The 27262-nt window shown below is 40.7% G+C and overlaps 1 protein-coding gene and 2 long non-coding RNA genes across 3 annotated transcripts; 2 read left to right on the top strand and 1 right to left on the bottom strand.

Moving 5' to 3' along the window:
• Positions 1-1342: 1342 nt before the first annotated feature.
• LOC5567819 (protein maelstrom homolog) lies at positions 1343-18789 on the bottom strand. Its single transcript, XM_021848493.1, has 4 exons — positions 18218-18789; positions 17804-18005; positions 2846-3747; positions 1343-2759 (listed from the first exon to the last, which is right to left on the bottom strand). The coding sequence occupies exons 1-4, from the start codon at positions 18368-18370 to the stop codon at positions 2157-2159; spliced, it is 1860 nt and encodes a 619-aa protein (XP_021704185.1). The 5' UTR covers positions 18371-18789; the 3' UTR covers positions 1343-2156.
• LOC110677640 lies at positions 10008-11387 on the top strand. Its single transcript, XR_002501091.1, has 2 exons — positions 10008-10386; positions 10448-11387. It is a non-coding gene; the product is annotated as an uncharacterized LOC110677640 (long non-coding RNA).
• Positions 18790-22499: 3710 nt separating the features above from the next.
• Positions 22500-22883, top strand: LOC110678709. The gene is made up of 2 exons (XR_002501870.1): positions 22500-22729; positions 22814-22883. It is a non-coding gene; the product is annotated as an uncharacterized LOC110678709 (long non-coding RNA).
• Positions 22884-27262: the final 4379 nt, after the last annotated feature.

Genomic DNA, 27262 nt, shown 5'->3' with positions numbered 1-27262 from the left:
CCCCAATAAAAGTATTGCACTGCTGGTCGGAACTGAAAGACGATGAAGGAGACTGTGACACAGTTTTTTCACGGCCATTTTTCATCACCCGTTGCCTCAGCATGGACGTCCATGAATCGTGGCTTTTTCTACAGGTTCAGAAGTACAGACAAGGTGGGTTGTTTATTTTGTTTACTTTGATAGGAAATTATTACATCTACTTTATTCGATGTACATTTCAGATGACAATTCGTGCAGAGACACTAACAATACCTATAGAGTTTTTCCGTGCCCAGACTCTAGCGCCTTGGACTAATTGCACAATTTTGCTCAATACATTTTGTATTTTTGTATGTGAATTTTATGTTAAAATAAATTCATAAAATATAGTTTTGTCTAATATATTATAATTTGGAATGAAAAACAACAAAAAATGGGGATAGCGAATTTCAACAAACCCGTTGTTTGATTCAACTAATATTGTTTGTTGTTTCAATCTAAATTTTGGTACATTCAAATTGGTCGATTTGTTTGAAACAACAAATATTTTGGTTTGTTTCAAGAACCAACTGTCAAAATGGAACAACCAAATAAATGGTTGTTGCAAATAAATATTAGATGAATTTAACTGGAGGATCTCTGAACCATTTACTTTAAATTTTAGTTTGTTTCAACAAACACAGGTAGCAGAATCAAACTAATATTTTGTTTGTGCAAAATTCAAAGCGAAATTTTGTTTAAAACAAACTAAAATTTGTTTGTCTTTACCATTTTTTCCGTGTGCTTAATTGATAAGAGCGACGATAAATGGCGTGTAAAACTGCGTGAAGATCATAGAGGAATACTAATCATAAGAATAATAATCAAGCCGAGGAATACGACAAGGTATAAATGAACTTTGGTGTTGCTCAATAATATTACGCTAGGATGTGTTATGCGGAGAGCGAAGTGGAACAGCCGAGGAACGTTTTTAAAACAGATCCAGTCAATTTGTTTGCTTCGCGGATTGTATGGATACCACAACTGAGAAGTCGTTTTCAGTGTCGTGTACTAGACTCGTCTTCGATTGTTTAAAAATTGATTTGCTCATACACAACCAGCAATCAATATAATAGATAACTAAAGACTTTAAAGGCGGTATTACAAAATATTCGATATTTGTTGCTTGTCAGCTTCTATGTGCAAACCTTTGTATTCTCCTATTCAAATTATAAAAGGGTAGTTCTTCTATACGACTGGCACTACTTCTAAAAGACACGCGTCATTTAACTGTTTCAGAGAAAAGTCAACTTTATATGCTATGGAGCACCAAACTTGTAATCCTCGAGCCATGATTTCGGATCAATACATTTAACCTGCACAATTTTACGTAATTTCAAGTCACTTTGTATTTATTGAATTTGTATTTCTTGCATCCTTTTATGTTAAGGATCATTTTAATGGTACCTCCATTTGTAGACTTTCGTTCTTTCAGTATCATTTCATCATGCGTTTTTATATTTCTTTGTTCTTTTCGGTTCCTTACACACCTATGTTTGTATTTCTATTATTATTATTCGGTTTACGTGCATCAATATTATCGCTTTTGAATGCTTTTCTCGAGTCATACGGGAGGAATTGGAGAAACATTTATATGCTGTTTTTTTAAACAATGTCTTTCAAATTTTAGTTTCCTTCTTGAAGGATGTTTTAATTATGTGTTTCAAATTGTGTTTTCATTTTTGTTACAAGCGATATAAACTGGCATTTTTCATCATTGGTACATCTTACACAGCACATTACAGATTAAAGGGAAAATAAACATTGAACATACATAGATATTCTTCAAAAACTGGTTGTCACGATACTGAAATTTACAATTTCTCTATGTTTTTCCGTGAGAACGAAAAAATGTGTAATGAGTTGTTAGGAAAAAGAAATGTGACACGAAACATGAAAGGTGAGTTATATAAAATAAAAGAGGAAAAAAAGCCATGACCAAAACAAATTAAAACTTTGGAAACTTAATGTGTACAATTGGTTCAAAACTTGCCTTAAAAATAGTGAACCTTCCAAAGAACAGAAGATTCGTGCTCCAACATGCTGAGAGCAGTGTTAAGTAACTCGATAACATTTTGTAGGTCATCGTTACTTCTGTTGTCAATATTCTCAATATTCTCCCCCCAACATGACACCTCTTACTTGCTTAACATGCCACGACCGGCGCTCCGAACTGCTCCCAGTTCGGGGAAATCGCTGGACGAGAAGCTGGTGCCGGGAGGCGAAGGGGATGACGGTGTAGCGAATAGCGTTCCACGGCCATATCCGCCCACTCTGTGGGCATCGCTGGACCGGGACGAAATCGATTGCAACTCCTCGCGATCCGAGTCCGGCGAGTGGCGTTCCTGCTTGATCCGCGGATAATCGCTGCTGCTGCGGCTACTCTCGCCACGGTGACGATCGGGCGAATCACGACGACGGTAACGATCGCGCTCGTAATCCCGACCGTAATCGCGGCTGCTGCTACTGTAGTAATCACGATCGCGATCGCGACTGCTGCCACTATAGTAGTCACGTTCGACGCGATCACGGTCACGATCACGGCGGCTGCTGTCCCGATCGCGATCACGCCGATCGTACGAATCGCGGTCATACGAGCTGCGTGCCGGCGGCGAGTAGTCCCGAGTGGACGATCGCTCCCAAGCACTGCGAGAGGAAGACTCGCGGCGGCTGCTACTGCTGGTGGTGCTCGAGGTTTCGTACTTCATCGAGTCGCCCAAGGCCGGATATTCATCCTTGATCTGCAATGAGAGAGGGAGAAGAAGATCAATGTCTAGAAGACTATATCTAGCATACTCTGGTTTAATCGTGTTCTAGACTTCCTCACCTTCTTTCGACTGTACTCAGAGTCATACGATGCCCTCAGACCACGGCTGGTACTGAACACCTTACTCTTATCGTCGAACGTGTCATAGTGGCTTTTGGGAAGCTTATTCATCTTTGGATGTGTTAAGTGGGTCAACTCCGACGAGGACACAAACGAGCAGTTGTCCATCTGTTGGCTGATGTATGAACTGGTATCAGCAATTTCCGTCGTGTTGCAGAGGGCCGTATCGGCATTCATCGGCAGGTGGCGGCCCGGTTTCATCTCGATGCTCAAATCTAAACAGCAACTGTCCGATATGATGTAGGCCCAGCGGACGCACCGGGACAGGGGACAGTACTTGCCGTTGCCCTGGTCCTCGTGAAACTCGCACGAGATATCCTTGGTGTACTCGTACACGTCCTTCTGGATGATGGCCTGAGCGATGTGTACCGAGGGGAAGGTTTTGATGTCCAATCCAAAGCTTTCGGTAGCTCGCTTCAGCTGGTAGAACAACTCCGACAGGGGACAAACCAGCAAAGTGTTTTCGTCCATCGATCCCTGGTTCAGGATTCCTTTCAGAATGTTTTCCACCATCCGGATGTCGTTCGTCTCGGTGAACAGCGGAGGCATCTTTTCCTGTTGAGACAGGAAGCTGAACAACTTCAGGATGATCTCGTCGTTGTCCTTCTCTCCCTTGGCGTCCGGTGGGATCGGGAGCTGGTGGTCGCTCTCCGAGTGCTGCTTGGCATCGTAAGCCATTCCCAGGGGAAGCTTTCCCGGATCGATGAACATGTGCAGCTTGTCCATGACACCGTCTTTGAGGCTGTACCGGACCAGGCCCATTTCGGCCGGGATGTAGGTTCCTCCGGATGTCACGCAGAAGTAGGCAAACGAGATGAAGTAAAATTCCAGTTTTTCCAGCTCTGAAAGCGTAGGGATAGAGAAAAGATGTTTTATTAAAATATGAGACTTGACAAATCCAGGGTGGCCACCAAATGTTCATTTTGAAATTCCCGCTTTTTTCCCGGTTTTCCCGGTATAATTTTCAGAATTTTCCCGGTTTTTAATTGAAGAGTCTGAACGTGATCGGTTTTCCAATTGAATACACCAAACATTTTCCCGTCCAAGAAAAAAAAAAAAAAAAATATTCGTAGAAGACTGCCTTGTATTTTTTGGCTCTCGTACAATTGGTATGGAATGACAAATTGTTGAAAAAACTTAAAAAAAGTTAATGTCAAATTTACTTTCTTGAAGGATTTCCCAAAAATATTTTTCCACTCATACACGTCGGATACCCTAAAGAAAACAAAAGTGAAAGAATACTTCAAATCAGTCGTCCCGTTCTCAAGCCAACTCGTGACATACAAACAGCATTCCATTTCCACTTACATGTCTAGATATGCCCTTTTTGTTCCCTATTACCCTATTTAAAGTATTTCAATTTTCAATCTTACTTTTTTTCTTCATACACACTTAAATTTTGTTCGCGAGCTCGGCATTTTTAAATGCTGAGTCAACTAGGCTTCTGCCCATTTTGCTGAAAAACCCAGCTAAAAAATAATTTTAACCGAGATTCGGCAGCTTCTGAAACTGAAATCTCGGTTAGTTCTACATTTTACCCGTATCTCGGCAATATTGTAAGCCAAGCACCGAACTCAGTTGGCTCGAATGCTGATATATCGGTTTCCATCTAAGTTTACCGAGATTCTTTTGTTTTACCATCTGCCATCTTGTTTTCATTTACATTCGGAAATATGCATCGGTGCAAGTGTATACGTAGAAAAGTAGTGAAAATATCGTGAAAAAGTTTCTTCAATTAACCAAGTGCCTGAAATTATAAGTCTGAAGGAAATTAGATTGTACGAACTCTTCTGAAAGTATGCTCAAAGTTGTTGTTTTTTATGTAATTTAGTATACAATGTTGTTCGTTTTCTGCCGGGAAGTAATTATGGAATAATTAGTCGAATTTTAAGGACATGTCAATAATTATTTTCAATTATGATTTATGGGCAGCCAAAAGTTAGCATTGCTTAAAAACACAAATGTAAACTAAATAAATTAAGAATATATTCTGCGGCCAAAAGTGCCTAAATAAAGATTGTTGTTCATTTTTACTGAGATTTCAGTTTGTGAGATGCCGAGATTCTCAGTTTAACACGGTAGCTAAATTCTTTCACAAAAACCGAGTTAATCAGCTCTAACTATTAAACCGAGATGACTGCCGAGCGCTCGGCTGTGCGGATCTCGGTTTCCGAAAGCCGAGTTCCGGCATTTTATTCTAAGTGTGTAAAAATGAAGAGTTCACTAAAGCTAATAAGTTTAAGATGAGAATGAAACAAAGCCACACTAAACTAAAGTAACTAAAGAAAATAATGAATCCAATATGTTATTTTATGCAAGAACTTTTAATATCTGATTCAAAACTTTGAGTCAACTAAGATAAAGAAAAAATATAAGCCCTGATAGTAAGAGATAAAAAAAAAAATATTCCAAAACATTACCAATCAACTTGAGTGTAGCAAACTAGACTGTTTCAATGAAAAAAATTAAAAGTTATTTGTCCAAGATGCTTAATGGCAATATGATCAACCATATCAACTTTCTACAACTTATTTTTGATGAATTATAGATTTATAGCTTGAAGATGTTCTTTCAAAATAATTTTCCCGGTGACCATCTCAAATTCCCGTTTTTTCGCGTCTTTTTCCCGATGGATTGAAATTCCCGTCTTTTTCCCGCTTTTCCCGTTTTTCCCGGTTCGGTGGCCACCCTGCAAATCTTTCCAGAGATTGTTCCAGTAATGTATCAGGAAAATCTTCCAAGCATTTTTCAAGGAATTCCTTTAAAGACCTGCAGAAGATTTTTTTTCCGAAATAACGGAGCAATTATTAAAATAAACTTGATATACTTCGATATTTTGAAAACAAAATTCTAAGTAATTTTTGATTTAACTCCTTAAAGAATATGAGCTTTTGCAAGAATCATTGAAGTAACTGCTTGACCCCTGAGGAAGTTTTGGAGAATTCTTTGCAAGACTAATTATCGGAAAATAAACGATTCTTTAGATATTATTCTGCATAATTACATATAAATACTAACAACCTTCAATGAAGATCTACGGAAAATTTACTTGAGAAATCTGTCGGGACTAATAGTAAAACGCGTGTGGACTGTACATACTTTCACTTTATTCTCTTTTGCTTGTGTATTTGTAGGAACTTGAATCAAAAAACAAAAATAAAAGAAAAATTCAACCATAGCGTTTTTCATCTCGTGTGTCACAGTCTGCTGCGACGTGTTGCCAGCTCGACGGAACATCCACCCCCGCCATTGAAGTTCTGGGAAGTTCAATTAGTTATCGCCTTATCCTCAGGAACATCCAGCGGAAGTACCGCAACTTTAGCTGTTGATCGCTTATACACACCTGATGTGGTTTTTACCGACACCACCCTTGTCACGTTGTCTTTGCCTGGGTGGACATCTACAACTCGCCCAAGTTTCCATTGAGCCGGTGGAACATGGTCTTCGCGCAGTAACACTAGATCACCGACCTTGACTTCAGTGTGGTTTTTGTTCCATTTGTGACGTTGTTGAAGTTCAGCCAAGTAGTCAACTGACCAGCGCTTCCAGAAATCAGATCTCATTTTCTGAATGTGCTGCCACCTTGAAAGTGTACCAGCCTTGAGCTGATCATAGCTTGGTTCAGGAATCGCGTTAATAGCACGACCGATCAATAGGTGGCCTGGTGTGATCACGTTGTAATCGCTTGGATCGGAAGACTGTGCTATCAAAGGACGTGAATTCAGCAACCCTTCGACTTGAACCAGCAAAGTGTGCCATTCCTCTTCAGTAAGCTTTGCTTCGCCGGCAGTGCGCTTCAGGAAGTATTTAGCCGACTTAACCCCAGCCTCCCATAATCCCCCTACATGGGGTGATCGAGGAGGAATAAAATGCCAGTTTATCTCATTGGGCATTTCGTCTGTTGTTGACGAAGTAGAACGTAAAGTTCATGCAGTTCTGAACTCGCACCTGCAAAGTTCGTGGCGTTTTCACTATAAATGTCGGACGGCAGGCCACGACGACTAACGAAACGATGTAGGGCTGCTATGAAGCTACTTGTAGCCAGGTTCGACACGAACTCGATGTGGATGCATTTTGTCGCCATACATACGAATAATGCTACATACCCTTTCTCGTATACTGGCTTGCGAGGATGACCTTTCCGAACGTAGATGGGTCCGGCAAAATGAATTCCCGTACGCTGGAATGAGTTAGCTTGAGTCACTCTGTAACTTGGCAAGTTTCCCATGTAGATCTTAGTATCTGTTGGATTGACCTTGAAGCAAATAATACACTTTCGAAGTTGCTGTCGGATGGCATTCCGACCGTTGATGATCCAAAACCGCTGTCTGATAATCGAAAGAGTACCGCTGGGGCCCACGTGTAGGTTTTCGTTGTGGATGGCTTGAATCAACAATTTCGTCACTGAATGCTCAGCTGGAAGTATTGGTGGGTGTTTCTGTTCGTAGTTCACATTTGCGTACTTGATCCTTCCGTTAACACGTAGAATTCCGTCGTCGTCGATCCAGGGATTCAATGTTCGCAGTCTGCCAACGTATCGCTCACCATCATGGTTGGTCTGGAGTTTCTTGATTTGTTGTATTTCCACAAATAGTTGCTGCTGCTGGACCATCCTGATTATTGCGGTTAAAGCCAATCTCATTTCAGTAACAGTAGCGAATTTCAAACTGTCACCAGCCGTTCGACGATTTCTTGCCTTGTTGATAAAACGGATGACATACACTGTAAGGTCAAAGTACCCTTTAAAGGGTAAAAAAGTACCCTCTTTGAGAGAAACTAGTTTAACTCATAAAAAGAGTAAAGGGCCTTTACTCTTTAAAGAGTAAACGGCTTGTACGTCAGATCAACGAGTAAATTTTACCCATTATCCAAAACATATTTTGTAAGAAACAGAGTAAAATTTACTCTTTTTTGCAGATGAAAATCTTATTTAATTTTTATATTCATTTTCACAGAATAATCAACAATAAAATCTCATAAATATAAACAAATTTATTCAATGCATAATAAAATATACTATTTCGATCAATATCTCCATGCATCCTCTTCATCCATCAGGGATTGAGTTTGTTTTGGACCTCTAAAATGGCGCTGGAGATTCTTGTAGAGTAAAGAGCAGAACATTCACACGGGATGTACTCTGCGGCTGTAAAATTGGATTGTTTTATAGATGAAACGGCAATAAAAGCAATTCATGTACCTACCTTTTGGACGTTCCCGCATTTCTGCTAACTTATTTAGATATTACGGGAAACAACTTTGAAGCACTTCCCAAACACTGCCGACCGATTCTTGTCAAGTAATTTTTCACCCATTAAAGAGTAAATGAACGGAATATGTAAAAGGGCACAAAATACCCATTATTTGAAATTTTGAAATACCCATTATTTTGACAGCTGCATATATCAGCAAAAAATGGGCATTATTTATTCTTTAAAGGGTAATGCCGAGTTTACAGTGTACGATACAACTCGTTGGAGTTTCCTAAAGGAACTAAACTTGGTGCACGGAGAAATATTTTTACTTAATACCGTGAGGGCGCCTTACTCTGCGCGGCTCTTAACTCTGCGCACTTTTCAACAAAATCATTATTTTAAACATTTCCATCATGTTAATCATTCATATTTTAAGCTCAAAACACGCTATATTTATAATCTGCAACATACATAAATTCGAAGTAACATAAACGCAACCATCGACGATAAAATAAATAAACATTGAAACAAAAACATTGTAAACGTCAAAAAATGGCTTCCCTTAGCACAATCGTTAAGAAGCTGCTAGGAAAAATTTAGTGATTTTCGTGCGAAAAAAGGTGATTTTCTTCATTCAATGTGTGGTGATCGTTAAAAGTAAGTATTTTATTCATCATTACGGTGGATTTTGATTCATATCTAGTGTTTCTACTAGAAAAAAAAGCATTTTTTTTGCGCGGAATATGGCACTCGTTTTGACAGTATGTTCTTAACTTTGCGCACAGGTTGATGACATGGGTTCCGGACGAAAAAACATGATGTATACCCCGCAGCAAGTTCAATCGGCTCTTTCAATGATAAGAAGAGGTATTTCTATTCGACGAGCATCGAAGTTACAGCATATTCCGGAAAGTACGCTGAGAGCTGTGCTGGCCCGCGGTTCTACATCTTGTAAACAAGGCAAACCGACAGTCCTAACAAAGGAAGAGGAGGACCGTATAGTTCGATGGATAATTCACTCCGGAAAAGTTGGATTTCCAGTAGATTCACTGCGCCTAAAAACATCAGTGGGACATTATCTTAATAATACTCGAAAATCCAACAACCCTTTCCGCGACAAAGCTCCTGGGAAGAAGTGGCTGAAACATTTTCTGGGACGACATCCGAATATTTCTCAAAGAATTCCCAGTGCCTTGTCTAAACAGCGAACATGTGTCACTGAGAACAAAATTCGCGAATGGTTTCGTGAAATTGATAATTTTATTAATCAGGAGGGATTGCAGGATGTTTGGCAAAACCAACAACGCATCTTCAACATGGATGAATCATCTATACGTTTGGTACCCACAAAAGAGAAAGTATTGGCGGAAACAGGACAGAAATATGTCCACACGGCCAACGCAAACTCAGAGAAAGAGTGCTACACCGTACTATTTTCGGCAAATGCGGCCGGAACGTTGGCACCGCCTTTAGTTTTGTTCCCGTACAAGCAGAGGCTCCCTGCAGATATCATTAACAGTGCACCAAATGGCTGGGCTATAGGTAAAAATGCGTCAGGATGGATGAATCAAGAAACATTCTATTACTACTTGAAGAACGTATTTTATCCATGGATTGTCAAGAGTAATATTCCTCAGCCCATTCTGCTCTTCGTTGACGGTCACAAGTCGCATGTATCACTGCAAACAACAGAATTTTGCCAAGCTAAGAATATTGTCCTGATTTGTTTATTCCCAAATTCTACACATGTGCTGCAGCCGTTAGATGTGGCGTTTTTCAGGGGATTAAAAGTGCAATGGAATAAACATCTAATAGAGTGGCGCATTTTTCATGCCGGCGAACCCATAAAGCGACATGAGTTCGCACCGCTTTTGAAACAGGCTGTTGATGATATTCCAAATATGGCAAACACCCTCGTGAACGGTTTTCGTAAATGTGGATTGTCGCCCTGGAATCCGGACGCTGTCGATTATGCCATGCTTTTAAATGCAGAAAACCAAACCCATTCAAACACCACAAATCAGGAAACAACCGAAACTTCGCCGGTTCCTAGTGCCACTGTTATTCTGCAAGGGCTTGAGTCCCATCTTACTTTGCGACAGTTGAAGGCTTTTGAGCAAAATCAAAATAAGATCACATGGCCGGGACAAGTTGAAGACGCTAGTTTGTTTCACGTGTGGAAACGCGTTAAAAGAGATGTCGTTGCTGAAAAAATACTGCAATTTGACACAACTAGTTCATCCGAAGAGAACTCGTTCCGTGGATTTAATGAATCTGAGCTAGAAGGTATTTTTTATATTTTTATAAATTATGATTTGATTTACTATATTTTCTTTATTGTTTTCAGCTGAAAGAACAAAATTTCTTAAAAAGTATCAATATCGAACCACTGACGAACAGAAGACATCCCCACAGGAAATGGTTAGTGACAACCAAAGCAAGGCTCTACTGAAAAAAGCGTTGTCTCCCGAGGAATGCATCGGTAGTATTAGTATTAGTAATTTGTTTTTTGAAATAATAAAGTGTTCAAACATTCACAAATTTCAGACGATCATCCTGTTGAACAACTTCCCGTTTAACCAGCAATCAATGGAGGTCCTGTGCTAAATTCAGATGGAAATCAAAAGTTACTAGCTGACGTAACGCTAGGAAGCTTTCCCAATACAATGTCCTTCGGTATACCTCACATCGCTCCCAATGCAGGGTCAGAGCACAGCATCAAAGATGATGTTTTCGATAGAGCATTTCAAACGCCACTCGGTGCTGCCCGAAAAACGGGTCAAACAAGAAAGTATCGACCACGTCCCCCTGCTGTGGCAACCAGTGAAGCATTTAAAGCATATCTGAAAGATATGGAAGCTGAAAAATATAATCAAGAGCAAGAAAAACTACAAAAGAAAATCGTCCGTGAAGAAAAAAAGTCGGCAGCAAAGCAGAAGCTGCAAATAAAATCTGAGAATCGCAAGAAAAAGCAAGAATCGGCGAAGAAAAGAGGCGTCGGAGCAACCGGCAAGCAGAAAAAGAAACTTGTCTAAAGTAGCCTAAAGCGGATTGGAGTTTGCCTATGTAATTGAAGTTACTATGAAATATTGTTATTCTCATTTATAATACTGGAAACGATTAAAAAAATAAATAAAATTACGTATAGATGTTTTTCTGGGTGCGCAGAGTTAGGAACCCGAGTGCGCAGAATAAGGAACTTTGTAAAAAAAGTGCGCAGAGTAAGGAACGTTGTAATGTTTTAACTTTTCCAATAATGTATGAAAAAACATTAAAGTTTACAAAAATTTTTTATTTTTCCCACATTCTCAAAACGTTTCAGCATTTATCCTCAAAATTTCAACCAATTTGGGTGAGATTTGACTTTTTTACAGTTAAATGAATTCTAAAACATGTTAAGTGCGCAGAATATGGGGCCTTCACGGTATTTGAGTTTACTTTACCCAAAATTAAGTATATCGATTATAGTTTCAACCCAAAATCTCTCGGTTTTCTCTTTCTCCCACACGAATGTTGTCAAAAATAGAGAGAGCTGCATCTACCCAATGGGGGTACTTTGGCCCAATAAGCCAAATTTGGGTAAATGCAACTTTTCTTATGTTTGGGTCGAAAGAACTCAATTTTGCGTTAAATCAACCCAAAATTGAGTATATTTTTCTTATGGAATTAAAGCCAAACTACCTAGTGGGGACCTTGGAAATTTAGCGAAAATTGAGTTATTGGGCTCAACTACGGAATTGCGTTGAAACAACCCAAAATTGAGTTGAATTCCGTCTCCGTGTGAGGACCGATATATCGTTGATCGCAGTAACCATTGCCACTCGAACTTCAGGTAGATTGTCAACTTCCTCCAGTGTTTGTTCTTCTAAAGCATTCAGCCGCAAGTATTCCGGACCGTTCCACCATATTTCACTTCGAGCTAAGTCCTCTGCTTCGAGCCCGCGGGACACGAGGTCCGCTGGATTATCTTCCGATCTGACGAAAAGGTACTCGAAAGACGACGTACGCTCTTGAACTTCGGCGACTCTATTTCCGACGTAGACGCTGAGTTGATGTGGAGCCTTTCGTAACCAGCACAAAACTATCTGCGAGTCTGACCACATAACCTTGCGATCGAAATCTATTTGTAGTGCTGCTTCAACTTGATTGACCAGTCGTGCCATGAGCTGGAAACCACATAACTCCAACCTTGGAATTGTAGCTTTGGAAGCAACGCGAGATTTGCTGGCCAGTAGTCGAACCTCCACTGTGTTATCTTCGAGGATGCTTCGGAGATACACACATGTTCCGAAAGCTTCCATAGATGCATCCGAGAAGGCATGTAGTTCTACTGCAATTCTTCTTGGTGAAATAATCAAGCGTTCGATTTTCAGATTCTTCAACGATTCGAGTCCATCGAGTCGAAACCGTCGCCATGGCTCTGACAGTGTTGCAGGTACGTCTTCGTCCCAGGAAAGCTTGGATCTCCACAGCTGACGCATCAACAGCTTGGCAACCACAACCACTGGTGATAGCAGGCCCATCGGATCGTAAATCTTTGCTATCTCCGACAGTATGAAGCGCTTTGTAACCTGCTGAGCATGATCAGGTGGAGCGACACGGAATCTCAGCTGATCATTGGATGGGTCCCAGAGCAATCCAAGCGTGCGGATAACATTGTTGACGTCGTGTTGTTCGAATGCTACCTGTTTTTCACGTAACTCTTCCGGGATAGACGCTAATAGCTCTGGAGAGTTTGTGCACCATTTGTGGAGCTCGAAGCCCCCTTTATGCAATAGTGCCACCAGCTCATCTTGTATTTCAACAGCCTCCTGTGGACTGTTGGCTCCAGACAGAACATCGTCGATATAAAAGTCCTTCACCAATATCTTCGCAGCTTTTGGGAAATTATGACCTTCATCTTGAGCCAACTGGTGCTGAGTACGTGTAGCGAGGTACGGCGCAGATGCCGTACCATACGTGACCGTCGAGAGTTCGAGAATCTTCAAAGGAACTGAAGGGTCTGTTCTCCAAAACACTCGCTGGAATTTCGTTTGATCCGGAGAAACGGAGACCATCCTGTACATTTTCGAAATATCGCTGGTGAACACAATGGGATGGATACGGAATCGCATGCATATGTTGACCAAAGAATCTTGTATGGTCGGACCAACCATAAGCGTGTCGTTTAAAGAGAGTCCAGATGAAGTCTTCGCTGATGCATCAAAAACGGTGCGTAATTTCGTGGTAGACGACGAAGGCTTCAATATAGCGTGATGCGGCAAAAAGTAACCAATTGAGGCATCTTCTTCTTCTCTCAAAATCCGACAGTGGCCGAGACGAATGTATTCTGCCATGAAGTCACAATATGCTTTCTTGAGTTCCGCATTTTTACTTAACTTTCGCTCCAATCGCTGCAAGGCATGCTGCCTAGATTCTCCAAGCTGATCGACGTTGGTTCGAAATGGTAGCTTTACGACGTAACGTCCTTCAGAATCCCTCGTGGTAGTTTGCTTGTAGTATTGCTCACATGTCACCTCTTCTGGTGACATTCGTGTAGACGTAGCGACTTCTTCGGATTCCCAGAATTTTTCGACCAACTTCTCCAAATTTTCTTCTGAAACCGCCACATTGCAGCGAACCATCTTGTAATTCGAGGACGAGGAATCGATGATACCGCCAATCACCCATCCAAACACTGTCTCCTGCAGGAACGGCAAATTTTCTGCAAGCTTAATCTTGCCGGACTTGAGGAGATCAAAGAAATGACCAACACCAATAAGCATATTGACCCGCTGAGGTCGGTTGAATGCAGCATCGGCCAATTGCAGACCTGGTGGCAACGGCCAGCTGGCAACATCGACGAAACTTGATGGGATGGCGCCTGTAATTCTCTTCATCACCAAACACTCTATCTTGCTCGTGAATCCGTTGCTAATAGCTTGAACATGGACGGACGCCGCCGCTGTTACTCTCGTAGTAGCACCATCAACTCCAATGACTTGCACATTCGCTGGTTTCCGTTCAACTTGGAGTAGGCTTGCTAACTTTTCGGTGATCAGATTGACCTGCGAGCCGCAATCCAACAAGACACGGCACGGTTGGGTAACTCCATCTCCGCTAATAACGTTCACAATAGCCGTACATAGTAGTGCTCGTTGTTGGTAGCTAACACAAGATGCACTAATCGTGTGCGTTGAAGCTACAGTTGTGTTTACATTCGAAGCCGGTTCACTTGCATTGATTTCTGGAGCATTTTGCGGTGTTGTAGACGTCTGCGCATTCACAGTACCAGTAGTAGTAACCACATTTGCATGAAGGGTAGTGTGGTGTCGCTTTTTGCAGATCTTGCAAGACATCGCAGAAGAGCACCGGGACGTCGTATGTCCTTTCCTTAAACAATTGTAGCAGACCTTTGCTTGTTTCGCCTTCTCAAATCGTTCGCTCGGATTCAGCTTCAAGAATTCCTTGCACTGGTGATTGTTATGGGACTCTTCACAAAAATTGCACCGAAGCTCTGCAGACGCTGCGAGAGTTGTTACCTTCATTGGTGGAACTTTTGCTGCCGTAGTGGAAACGGGCTTCTTCTGTTTTGTTGCCGCTGAGTTCTCTTCAATTCGCTCCAAGATTTGACATCGCTTAACGAGGAAGGCAGTCGTTTCTTCGTATGTAGGTACTTCTCCGTGCGTAATACTGCCTTCCCAAAGTTTTCGGGTCTCCAAATCGATTTTCGATGCCAAAATGTTGACCAGCAAAACATCTGAAAGTCCGCTTACCTCGTATTCGTGGAATTTGAGCGCTTCGACGTGACGTTTGCAATCGTCCATCAAAGTTCGTAGCTGCTTGCCGCTTTCGGCCGTCATCGCCTTCAGGTGGAGCAATCCGTTAGCGTGTATGTCGACAATCTTTCGCACATCCTCGTAACGCTCCGTGAGGTATTCCCAAGCTGCATCGAAGTTACTATCGTTGATCGTCTGCTGGTCGATCACGCCAGCAGCATCGCCGATCAGACACTTGTCAAGGTGGTAAAGTTTTGTTGCGTCCGACTCTCCAGGGTATCTGTTGATAACGTCGGTGAAGATTGCCTTAAACCTGAACCAGTTTTCGGCTTTGCCATCAAAGGTAGGCAACGGGGTATTCAGCAGAGGCGATGCTCGCACGGGATGTATTTGCTGGACAGGAACATGTACCGGATCAACATCCTGATTAGCGGGACGGTTTGCTTCTTGCTTCACTCGTTCCAATAATCGACACACTAATGCTCGCACTTCGTTGTATAAATCCTCGAATTCAATGTACTTCGCCTCCTGTTCTTCTGCACTCGCCGGTGCCAGGGCATACAGCTTGTTTTGGAAGACATTGAACTCCTCGTATGCAGCGTCGATCGTTTTCAGGTGCGTTCGAAGCAGAAATTCTTCGGGAGCAACTTGTTCCTGCACGACTCGCTGTAGGGCGTTCCTGATTCGCGTGAGCTTGCCTTTTACAGCTCCTCGCTGATAAATGACAGCTTGAACCTCCTCCGCCATTTTCTTCAAGCGCTGCTTTTCCGCATGCGAACGCTTCTGATTTCCAATCGGAGTGCTAAAAACGTCTTTCGCGAAATCCGACTCATTCGTGGGCGTAGAAGTCATGTACGTAAAAATCCGTCCGCGAAACTTGCAAAATCGACCGAAACTTTTACGAAAATCCGGCGCTGTAGGACCAAAATGTCGGGACTAATAGTAAAACGCGTGTGGACTGTACATACTTTCACTTTATTCTCTTTTGCTTGTGTATTTGTAGGAACTTGAATCAAAAAACAAAAATAAAAGAACAAAATTCAACCATAGCGTTTTTCATCTCGTGTGTCACAGTCTGCTGCGACGTGTTGCCAGCTCGACGGAACAAAATCATTAGAACAATTCCAATAATAGAATGATGAAACAATCTCTAGATTCATGTGTTCTTACGTTAGCACAAATCACACAAATTGATAATCTCTAGATTCCCGTAGGAAATTTTTGGAAAAACAAACAATTAAAAATTTTATCGGTTTCTGAAAACTATATTATGGATCAAATTGTGTGTGTGTGTGTGTGTGTGATCCATCTAACCCCCACTGTCCGGCAGTGGTATTATGGAAAAAAGTTTTCAGCAAAAATGTAGTACATTTTTGCAAAAAGCTTCAGTCCGGGAGTTAGAAGGTGATAGCTCTATTGCAGATCCAGTGACCCATTTCAGAATGGCTGGAGCGACACGTCCATTCAGAAGTCACTTTCACTAACAACAAGCCCCGCATGTATGCATAACCGTTATCAAATGGATAATGATGATACATACACACTTCCTGTTTCGAAGATGTATACTTCGAAACTGGCGTGTATTTAATTTTTAAGTAGCAATAAATATGTAATCAGAACAATCTCACCAAAATCCATCCAAGACGGCGGTGCCATAAAATCCAATCAGCAATCGATTTTCTTCTTCTTCTTTATTTTTCCTCCGGGTGGCATCCATTTTCTTCTCCTTGTGACGCATATACCATTTGTCATTGCCAGATCACATTTCGAACATGTTTTATCACCACAATTTCTAGTTCTTACTTTTCACTATATTATGGATCAAATTGTGACATATTACGGATCAGTGCGCAACATCAAGAGATTTTCCACTCAATGCATCTGTATTGCATGATTTAGCGAAAGTTAACAATGTGTCACATATTACTGCAAAACATAGCAGTGTAAGAGCTGGAAACAAGGGTAAAATGCCCTTTTTTGCATTGTAATAACTGAGTCGTGAACTGTTTTCGCTCCACACCAAGTTTTCCACCCATTTTTGTCTGCTAAAAAACGAAATTGACAAACCTTGATGTTTTATTAGTTTTATCCTTAGTGCTGTGGTGTCTGCCTGTTACTTTATAATTAAGCGTAATGTAACGCTTCAGAAAAGAGACTGAGAGCTGAATAATAAAGAGCTAGCTCAGTCTAGCTTGAGCCGTGGCATGTGACGGAGACTAATCTTATCGGTTGTTGTTTCATTCAAGTCTTATAAGAAGAAGTCTTATTACTATTTTATGTGTTTAAGTTTTAAAACAGTGTTATTAATATTTTCATATAAATTACCATTCATAACAAGTGCTATTGTCTTAAAATGTAGAATCCAATGCAAGGCAGAAATCTACATTTTTTGGAAGTGATCCATAACCGTGGTAAACAATCATTTCCTGGTCTATATTATGGATCACTAGTTAGAAGCGCTAATATTTTCGATATTTAGAATCAACAATAAATTAAGAAAAATGTTTTCCAAATCGAAGTGAACGAGCATGTTTTATGCTATAAAATTGAATTTTACCACCTGTGGGAGCTTATGAATGCTGACGGCACTTCTTACAGAAAACGACCATATAATGATAGCTGTGTGGTACCAACTAAACATTTGTCAAATACACCGCTATTTAGCGGTTGAAGGTTGTGCTTAACATTACGAATGGTAGAAGACAAATAATATAACATGGGAAAAATATGTTTTACGTTAACGATTATGTTTTGAGCGAGTTATCCGATGTTGAACGCCAAAGTGATCAGTCACTGTGTTGGCATGGTAGATGGAAAGAAAGTGATAGTCTTGTAAAGAAGATAAGATTAAGATACATCTTGATTCTTTGGAAGAAGAAATCATATTCTTCGGTGCCCCATGAATTCCAGGTAAGATCCTTCCATTGCCCTCATAAAACACTCACCGTTATTGGCAACGGCCTTGTCCAGCATGTCGCTGATCGTGTTCTTGATCAGATCTCCCTTCGCCTGTTTGGCCTTCTGCTCGGCTTCCACCATCGTCAGCGGAATACCCTGCGAGGTGTACTTTTCACCGTTCTCCCGTAGCCAATCCCGGTGCTCCTGGGCCATCTTCTGGTAGGGTTCCTTCTGCGCGTTGGTCATTGTCTGTAGAACAAAAATGTGAATTAAACTTTAAATTGTCAAGATAAATAAAATAAAATCAGAAACAATGGGTTGAGATCGTTGGGATGATTCAGTTGTTTTAGTAAGAATAGGCTCTAAAATACAAAAATCAGCAAAAACCCGATTTGTTTACATTTTAAATTTTTTATTGTAGATCTTGATTGCATTCCTCCTTAGACGGAAACAAAACTTACGTTCCAATAGGGAGATGCTCGCTGCTGCACTTCGTGCACTCCCCCGCGGAAGATGTGTCCAGCGGCTTCCTGCTTCTTCTTGAACTCCATCATAAAGAAGTAGTAGGGCCCCTTCGGCTGGTGGTTCCGTTTGTTGTACTTTTTAGGAGCCATGGCTCTTCTTCACGTGTCTAGCGCGACGCAAATAAAAAAAATGCAACGCAGTTCCACGCCGGGACCAAACCGGTTTCCGACAGCTGACAAGGATTCAAGGATTTTTTTTTCTTCTACCTGGCGCGACACCCCAAAATTTTCAGAATGGCGAAATGCTGATGCTTCTTCAAGATGTCGGACGCGATGTGCGTTTGATTTTAGTTCCTTTGTCAATAACGTGTTACACAATCTCCATACGTTTTTGGATTATTTTAGTTCTCAAAACACAGTTTATAGGCGATAAACCACAATATTACGAATATTTTTACATTAAATTACACAACACAATCGCGGCGCACATTGAAAACAGACATCAAAGTTTTTTTTTCACGCGAGAACAAAACGAGACGTCTCCCATCGGTAGCCGTCAAAACTTGAGTGAAGCGAAACCAGCAAAACAGTTCCGCCGTCACCTCGCGTTTGTGTAAACATCTACTTTATCGACATGCAGAGCTTTCGGATGAACCAGGATGAATCAAACACGGGGTTCAGCTTTGGCACAGATACAACCACCAGATGAACAACTACGAAAATTACTGCCTGTAAGACTAAAGTACCCTTTAAAGGGTAAAAAAGTACCCTCTTTGAGAGAAACTAGTTTAACTCATAAAAAGAGTACAGTGCTTGTACTCTTTAATGGGTAAACTGCCTGTACGTCAAATCAAGGTGTAAATTTTACCCATTACATGGTTTGAAGAAAACAATAAAATGGGTAAATTTTGCCCACTTTATCTCTCTATGAATAACCTTATAAAATATATTCTTTTGATGAAAAACGAGAAAACTAATGAAACTAAAATGAACTACAACATATATTGAACTAACATATCATCAAATCAAATCATTTAAATTTGTAAATGAACCTCAACATTCAATGCTGAACCGGCATCTCATTGAAGGAATCAGGACAGCTTGGGGCCCATTCACAAATTTCATAACGCTGAAGGGGGTGGGTGGGTGAGTTTTTAAAATGGAAGCAGTTTTTAAAATGGATGTATAAAAATGAAGAAAAGCCCCAGAGATGATCTTTATGCTTCATTCGAAGGATATTAGTTGCAGCTCCGAAAGAAAAATGTTAAACCTTTGTAAAAATCTATGATTTTGTTTAAAATTCCTTGTATCATTCTCGAACGTCTACTACTGGAGCACTAGGGCAACTACTAGAACACGTGTACCAATAGTGGCTCAAGCGATTGTATGTTTAAAAATTAGTTTTATCACTCTTTTTATATTTTTCCCATATCGTAGAGGTTAAAATCTTTCTGTTGACGCCAAAAGATCTCTGTTATGGCTTTTCGTTATTTTGTTATGATTTTTTATAGCTTAGGTAATCCACTAATGGCACCGGCACCCTACCTCATTTAATTCTGAACTTGACTGCTAGGTGGCAATAGTAGACATGGAAGTTTTAATTTTTTTTCGCATATATTTCTGGATCCTGACCATTTAGAAGGATGACGTCTTCGGCAAAGTTGTTCAATAAGTTAAGGACTATCATTATTTGAGCAAGTTGATTCGAAATTTTGCCACCAGGCGGCGCTAGTGAGCATGCAACTTTTGTTTTGTAGATATCTCAGGAGCCTGACCACTTAGAAAGATGGCGTCTTCACAAAGTAGTTCAGTAGCTCAAGGGCTATCATTATTCGAGCAAAGAAATAATATATTTTGCCCCCAGGCGGCACTAGTGAGCATGAAATTTTTGTTTTGCGGATACTGCAGGATCTTGAGTTTCTAGACAGGCATCTTCAGCAAAGTTGTTCAGAAGCTCAGGAACTATCATTATTTCACCAAATCTCGAACTACAAGGATTAAAAAAAGAAAGCATTTGAGTTACTAAGCAATTCTGTCGAAGAGGCCATCTTTCTAAGTGATCAGGCTCCTGAGATATTTGCAAAATCAATGTTTTATGCTTACTAGCGCCGCCTGGTGGCAAAATTTTGAATCAACTAGCTCGATTAATGATAGTCCTTGAGTTGCCGAACAACTTTGCCGAAGACGTCATCTTTCTAAGTGGTAAGGATCCTGAGATATGCAAACAAAAGTTTCATGCTAGTGAGCCGCCTAGTGGCAAAATTCCGAATTTCTTGGCTGACATAATGATAGCCCTTGAGCTACTGAACAATTTTTCCGAAGACGTCAACTTTCTAAGTTACCAGCTGCCACAACCACGATATGGTTGGTGTAGTATCCGAGATTTGCATCTGGACAACATTCGGCCGATTCAGCCATCAGCTGATTCTCCAGTATGGCTGAAATTTGCACTGCCGTTTTCACTACCGTCGTCCACAAAAATCTTCACTAAACTGAAGCGTCGATTCCGAGACGAGGCGGCAAGCTATTTGCGCGCTCATTCGAAATGTCAACCCGCATAACTATGAACCATATCAGAACGGTTTCCCGTATTGTCAACAACAATTTGCGACCACATCATTATAATATCGTATAAAGTGCAAAATAACAATAAATCACCCATACGGGCAACGGTTTTCACAGTTTGGTGAACGGTAAATGAGCAAAAAACTATGTGGGAAATGGGCGGTTAAGTTATGTAACCATTTGAAAACAAAGATTTTCTCGAACAAAACTTTTCGTGAACGGTTTACCAAATTGTAGCTAAACCATCCATTTTTGGCCAATTCCAATGTAAGACAAACTGTTCATGAACAGTAAAACCATATTTATTTTCAAAACCCGGATAATGTATGTATAATTATTGGTTTATTGTTCTGTACAGTATTTTAACCACATACTGTACTCTTCTGTTACATTAATACCATAAAAGAAAGTGTGATGAAAATTATTTAATTAGAAAAAAAAAACATTTAGATACGTGTCAAAAAAAAACTGCATTTATTATTATAATTAATATTATTATTGATCACATAAGCGCATTACTCACAGATATTAATATTCTTTGCATAGTATCACCGAAATTCATCTTTTTACCCACGAACCGCTGAGTAGGGGATTCCAAGCCGACAGCTTTACGACGCCTTTTCAACTTTACCAGCAGCTGCAACCTCAACGGAACAAGTACAAAAAGTTCCGGTTTCCTTAACCGATCCTTTTGCAAGCAGGCATAGGGACGACGCATTCTTTTGGCACGATTCAGCTCACTTTCCAGTTTCGGTTCTCCCGATGATAGTCTGTTGAGGAAAAATTTGGGGTGGGTAATGTCTATTACATTACCGCGGGGTTGACGTAGAACTACGATGATTTATAATTTGTCATGTGTATGAATTTGTAAGTGTACTAGTTTTGTGTTGTTATTGATCGGATGAAGTTTTCAAAAGTTAACTCTTTTGGACTCATTTTGGTAGTCCTGAAAAGAACCATTTGTCGTTCTGTGGTTCCGAGAACCAGTGTTTGGTGTTCCAGGAATAATGCCAGATGATTGAATTTGTTTGTTTGGTCGTTGCTTCCTTGTGTTGCTTGGTTGGGTGATCTGGCTCCAGCTGTAGTTCGCCAAACTCCTCCAGTAGATTAGATGTTTGATAGCTCGGGTGCTTCGATCGTTAGAATCGATAGAATCGGTCCAGTGCTTTGGGCTGTAGCAATATCCATTGCATGAGCATTTAGGCTCTGTACATTGACACCTACTCATCAATATGCAGGCTTGGCCGCTATGATCCAGTATTTCACGCAGTTCGTCTCAAAGCGTCACTAATCGATGATTGCCTAAGCGCTGTAGCTCATTCCTCAAGTCAACCCTCTTGGGAGAATTGCTGCTTTTGGCGTGATGGAACTTAAAAAAATTGGAAGAGTTTGTCAAAAATAGTTCTTGCAGTGAAGTAACCCGCGACAAACCAACATATACCAATTGCTGATCCTGGCTTTTGTCATAGTCGTATACGACCTCGGGGAAAGTTCCCCCTTGCGACTTATGAACAGTAAAAGCACAGGCACTAACCATCGGGAACTGGATGCGTAAATGCAAACGCAGATTATGCCGCACAGTTTGAAAGTAACATAAACATTCTCTATACAGGAGTGAAATTTGAATTTCAAAACCAAGAGCCTTACGTTGGCATGAAATATTTTGAACTCTTATAACTGTTCGCTGGTTTAACGAAATTCCTTGAATGGCACTGTAGGGATTGAGAGGGGTACTATAGAAGATATCAAATAAGCAGGAGGGCATATAGTTCCAGTAACAATGAAAACCTAAGCAAACGGGAAAAGGCGAATGACACGTCAGTCTTGTAAAGTGTTTCGAGCGATGAAGTTGCGATGGAATTGCTCCTGTTGCAATTCGGCTGATTGAGCCATTAGTTTTGAATGTGCCGGTTCCTCCTTCCGGACACTACAATGGCACAGTTGGTAAGTATATTGTGCGCTCTCAAACATTCTAAGTTCGGCCTGAAACGGAAGTACAAAAGTGGTAAAAACTTTGAATGTTTTCAGTTTTGTTTGGCATTGCCGTTGATGTAAACCAAGACGATAGAGGTTGATATTGGAATCATTTGTGTTGGTATTGCAAGCAGAATAAGCACAATAGTGACGTCATATTTTCGTGGTAAATTTTTTTGTTGATTTTATGCTGGATTGCTTTGATGGAATTCAGAGGTCGCGATTCATGTGTTTTTAAGATTTGTTTTTCTTGTTGCTTGTAATAAATTTAAATGTTGGATAAGAAATAATGTTATTTTATATTTATGAATGGCCAGTATTATTCAGTGTAATGTAAATAATTAAGTTGGAACACAATTGGAAAATGATATTGCGCGAATCCTTCAAATGAGCCCGACTTTATTTTGTTATGCTTCATAATTTGTTATAAGGTCAAATACATCAAGGCAATGCATAAACTCACCTGAAAGGGTAAATCAATTCCCCTGAGAGGGTAAAGTAATTCCCCCGAGAGGGTAAAGTAATTCCCCCGAGAGGGTAAATCAATTCCCCCGAGAGGGTAAAGTAATTCCCCCGAGAGGGTAAATCAATTCCCCCGAGAGGGTAAAGCAATTCCCCCGAGAGGGTAAAGTAATTCCCCCGAGAGGGTAAATCAATTCCCCCGAGAGGGTAAAGTAATTCTCCCGAGAGGGTAAATCAATTCCCCCGAGAGGGTAAAGTAATTCCCCCGAGAGGGTAAAGCAATTCCCCCGAGAGGGTAAAGTAATTCCCCCGAGAGGGTAAATCAATTCCCCCGAGAGGGTAAAGTAATTCCCCCGAGAGGGTAAATTAATTCCCCCAAGAGGGTAAAGCAATTCCCCCGAGAGGGTAAAGTAATTACCCCGAGAGGGTAAAGTAATTCCCCAGAGGTAAAGCAACTCTCCGAGAGGAATGAGGAGTTAGGAATAAAGAGTGAGGAATGAGCAATAAAGAGTAAAAACTTGAGGCATGAAGAATGAGGAATAAGGAATTAGAAATGAGGAATAAGGAATGAGAAGTGAGTTGTGAAGAGTGAGAAATAAGCCGAGGGTGAAGAACAAGGATTGAGGAGTGATGAATAAGGAATGAGAGTGAGAAGTTAGGAATGAAAAGTGAGGAATGAGAAATGCTGAATGCGGAGTGAAGAATGAGTTGTAAAGCATGAGGAGTGAATTGTGAAGAGTGAGGAATGAGGATTAAGCAGTGAAGAATGAGGATTGAGGAGTGAGTGTGAAGAATGAGAAACGAAGAATGAGGAGGAATGAAGACCGAGGAGTGAGTAGTAAAGCATGAGAAGTGAGAAGTGAGGAATGAGAAATGAGGTGTGAGTAATGAAGAATGAGAAGTGAGGTGTGGACAGTGATGAGTGAGGAATAAAGAATAACAAGTGAGGAGTGAGGAACGAGGAGTGAGGTATGAAGAGTTGGGGGTGAGGAATGAGGAATAAGGATTAAAGAATGAGGAATGAGGAGTGAGGAGCGAAGAACGAGGAATGATGAATGAAGAGTGAGAAGTGAGGAATGTGAAATGAGAACTGTGGATTGAGGAATGTGGAGTACATAATGAGGAGATAGAGATGAAGAATGAGAAATGTGGAATGGGGATTGAGGAATGAGGTTTGAAGAGTGAGATGTGAGGAATGAGGAGTAAGGAATGCTGAGTGAGGAATGATGGGTGAGGTGTGAAAAGTGAGAAGTGAGGAATAAGGAGTGACGAGTGAAAAGTGAGGTTTAAGGAATGAGGAATGAGGAGTGAGTAATGTGGTGTGAAGAATTAGGAATCATATGTGAAGAGTTAAATGTGAGGAATGAGGGATAACGAATGAGGTGTAAGGAGTGAGAAGTTAGCAATAAGGAATGATGGGTAAGGAATGAGTTATGAGGAGTGAGGAATTAGGAACGAGGAATGAGGAGTGAGGAATGTGGAGTGAGGAGTGAAGAATGAGGATTGAGGGATGAGGAGTGAGGAATGAGAAGTGAAGTGTGAGGAATGAGGAATCTGATGTGCGAAGTGAAGAGGAAGGGATGATGAATGATGAATGATTTGTAAGGAGTAATGAAAGAGGAGTGAGGAATGAAGAATTAGGACTCAGATGTGAAAAGTGAGAAGTGAGGAATGTGGGATAACGTATGAGATGTAAGAAGTGTGAAGTTAGCAATAAGGAATGATGGGTAAGGAATGAGTTATGAGGAGTGAGGAATTAGGAACGAGGAATGAGGATTGAGGGATGAGGAGTGATGAATGAGAAGTGAAGTGTGAGGAATGAGGAATCTGAAGTGCGAAGTGAAGAGGAAGGGATGAGGAATGATGAATGATTTGTAAGGAGTAATGAAAGAGGAGTGAGGAATGAAGAATTAGGACTCAGATGTGAAAAGTGAGAAGTGAGGAATGTGGGATAACGTATGAGATGTAAGAAGTGTGAAGTTAGCAATAAGGAATGATGGGTAAGGAATGAGTTATGAGGAGTGAGGAATTAGGAACGAGGAATGAGGATTGAGGGATGAGGAGTGATGAATGAGAAGTGAAGTGTGAGGAATGAGGAATCTGAAGTGCGAAGTGAAGAGGAAAGGATGAGGAATGATGAATGATTTGTAAGGAGTAATGAAAGAGGAGTGAGGAATGAAGAATTAGGACTCAGATGTGAAAAGTGAGAAGTGAGGAATGTGGGATAACGTATGAGATGTAAGAAGTGTGAAGTTAGCAATAAGGAATGATGGGTAAGGAATGAGTTATGAGGAGTGAGGAATTAGGAACGAGGAATGAGGAGTGAGGAATGAGGAGTGAGATATGAGAAGTAAAGAATGAGGATTGAGGGATGAGGAGTGAGGAATGAGAAGTGAAGTGTGAGGAATGAGGAATCAGATATGCGAAGTGAAGAGGAAGGAATGAGGAGTGATGAATGATTTGTAAGTAATAATGAAAGATGAGTAAGGAATGAAGAATTAGGACTCAGATATGAAGAGTGAGAAATGAGGAATGAGAAATGAGGATTGAAAAATGAGGAGTGAGGAATGAGAAATGAGGAGTGAGGATTGAGGAATGAGGAGTACATAATGAGGAGATAGAGATGAGGAATGAGAAATGAGGAATGAGGAGTTAGAAATTAGGGGTAAGAAGTAAGGAATGAGACATGACGAATGAGGAGTAAGAAATGAACAATAAGAAGTGTAGTATGAGGAATGAGAAGTAAGAAATAAGGAATGAAGAATGAGATATGAAGTATGAGGAGTAAGAAATGAGGATTGAGAAATGAGAGATGAAGAATGAGGAATGAGAAGTGAGGATTGAGGAATTTGGAATGAGGATTGCGGAATGAGGTTTGAAGAGTGAGATGTGAGAAATGAGGAGTAAGGAATGATGGGTGAAGAATGATGGGTGAGGTGTGAAAAGTGAGAAGTGAGGAAGAAGGAGTGACGAGTGAAAAATGAGGTTTAGGAATGAGGAATGAGGAGTGAGAAATGTGGTGTGAGGAATGAAGAATTAGGAATCATATGTGAAGAGTGAGAAGTGAGGAATGATGAATAACGAATGAGGTGTAAGGAGTGAGAAGTTAGCAATAAGAAATGATGGGTAAGGAATGAGTTATGAGGAGTGAGGAATTAGGAACGAGGAATGAGGAGTGAGGAATGAGGAGTGAGGAGTGAGGAGTGAGAAGTGAAGAATGAGGAGTGAGGAATGAGAATGGATGTGTGAGGAATTAGAAATCAGAAGTGCGAAGTGAAGAGGAAGAGATGAGGAATGATGGATGATTTGTAAGGAATAGTGAAAGAGGAGTGGGGAATGAAGAATTAGGACTCAGATGTGAAGAGTGAGAAGTGAGGGATGAGGGATAACGAATGAGGTGTAAGGAGTGAGGAGTGAGCAATAAACAATGATGGGTAAGGAATGAGTAATGAGGAGTGAGGAATGGGGAGTAAGGAGTGATGAGTAAGAAATGGAGAGTTAGGAATGATAAATGAGGAATGAAGAGTGAGGAATGAGGAATGAAGAATGATGATGATGAAGTTGTAGATACAAAATGTTATCTCATTTTTTGGAATATATGTATGTTATCTTTAATATGAAAGAACTCAAGGACAACCTGAAATGAATGAAAGATAATAGATGAAACTATCTTACAATTATAAGAGTAGATAAGGAGGAGAATGTAGGGATTGAGAGGGGTACTATAGAAGATATCAAATAAGCAGGAGGGCATATAGTTCCAGTAACAATGAAAACCTAAGCAAACGGGAAAAGGCGAATGACACGTCAGTCTTGTAAAGTGTTTCGAGCGATGAAGTTGCGATGGAATTGCTCCTGTTGCAATTCGGCTGATTGAGCCATTAGTTTTGAATGTGCCGGTTCCTCCTTCCGGACACTACAGGCACCTCAATTGACAGACAAGACATCAAAGGGTCATGTCGTTTACTCACTGAATCCCACATACCTGTCCAAATAGTTTAATTACTGTTTTAAAATAGAACGTTGATTTCAAGCAAATTT

Source organism: Aedes aegypti, chromosome 3, assembly GCF_002204515.2.
Source record: "Aedes aegypti strain LVP_AGWG chromosome 3, AaegL5.0 Primary Assembly, whole genome shotgun sequence".
NCBI classification, from domain to species: domain Eukaryota; kingdom Metazoa; phylum Arthropoda; class Insecta; order Diptera; family Culicidae; genus Aedes; species Aedes aegypti.
The sequence above is the reverse complement of the archived record's forward strand: the minus strand, read 5'-3'. Positions and strand labels throughout refer to the sequence as shown.

Bases quoted from the DNA above. Each gene is read 5' to 3' on its own strand.
- LOC5567819 (XM_021848493.1), bottom strand. From the start codon at position 18,370: ATGGCTCCTAAAAAGTACAACAAACGGAACCACCAGCCGAAGGGGCCC. The intron at 18,006-18,217 runs GTAAGTTTTGTT...TTTGTTCTACAG, and splicing joins GAGCATCTCCCTATTGGAAC to ACAATGACCAACGCGCAGAA. The intron at 2,760-2,845 runs GTGAGGAAGTCT...CTCTCATTGCAG, and splicing joins CTGAGTACAGTCGAAAGAAG to ATCAAGGATGAATATCCGGC.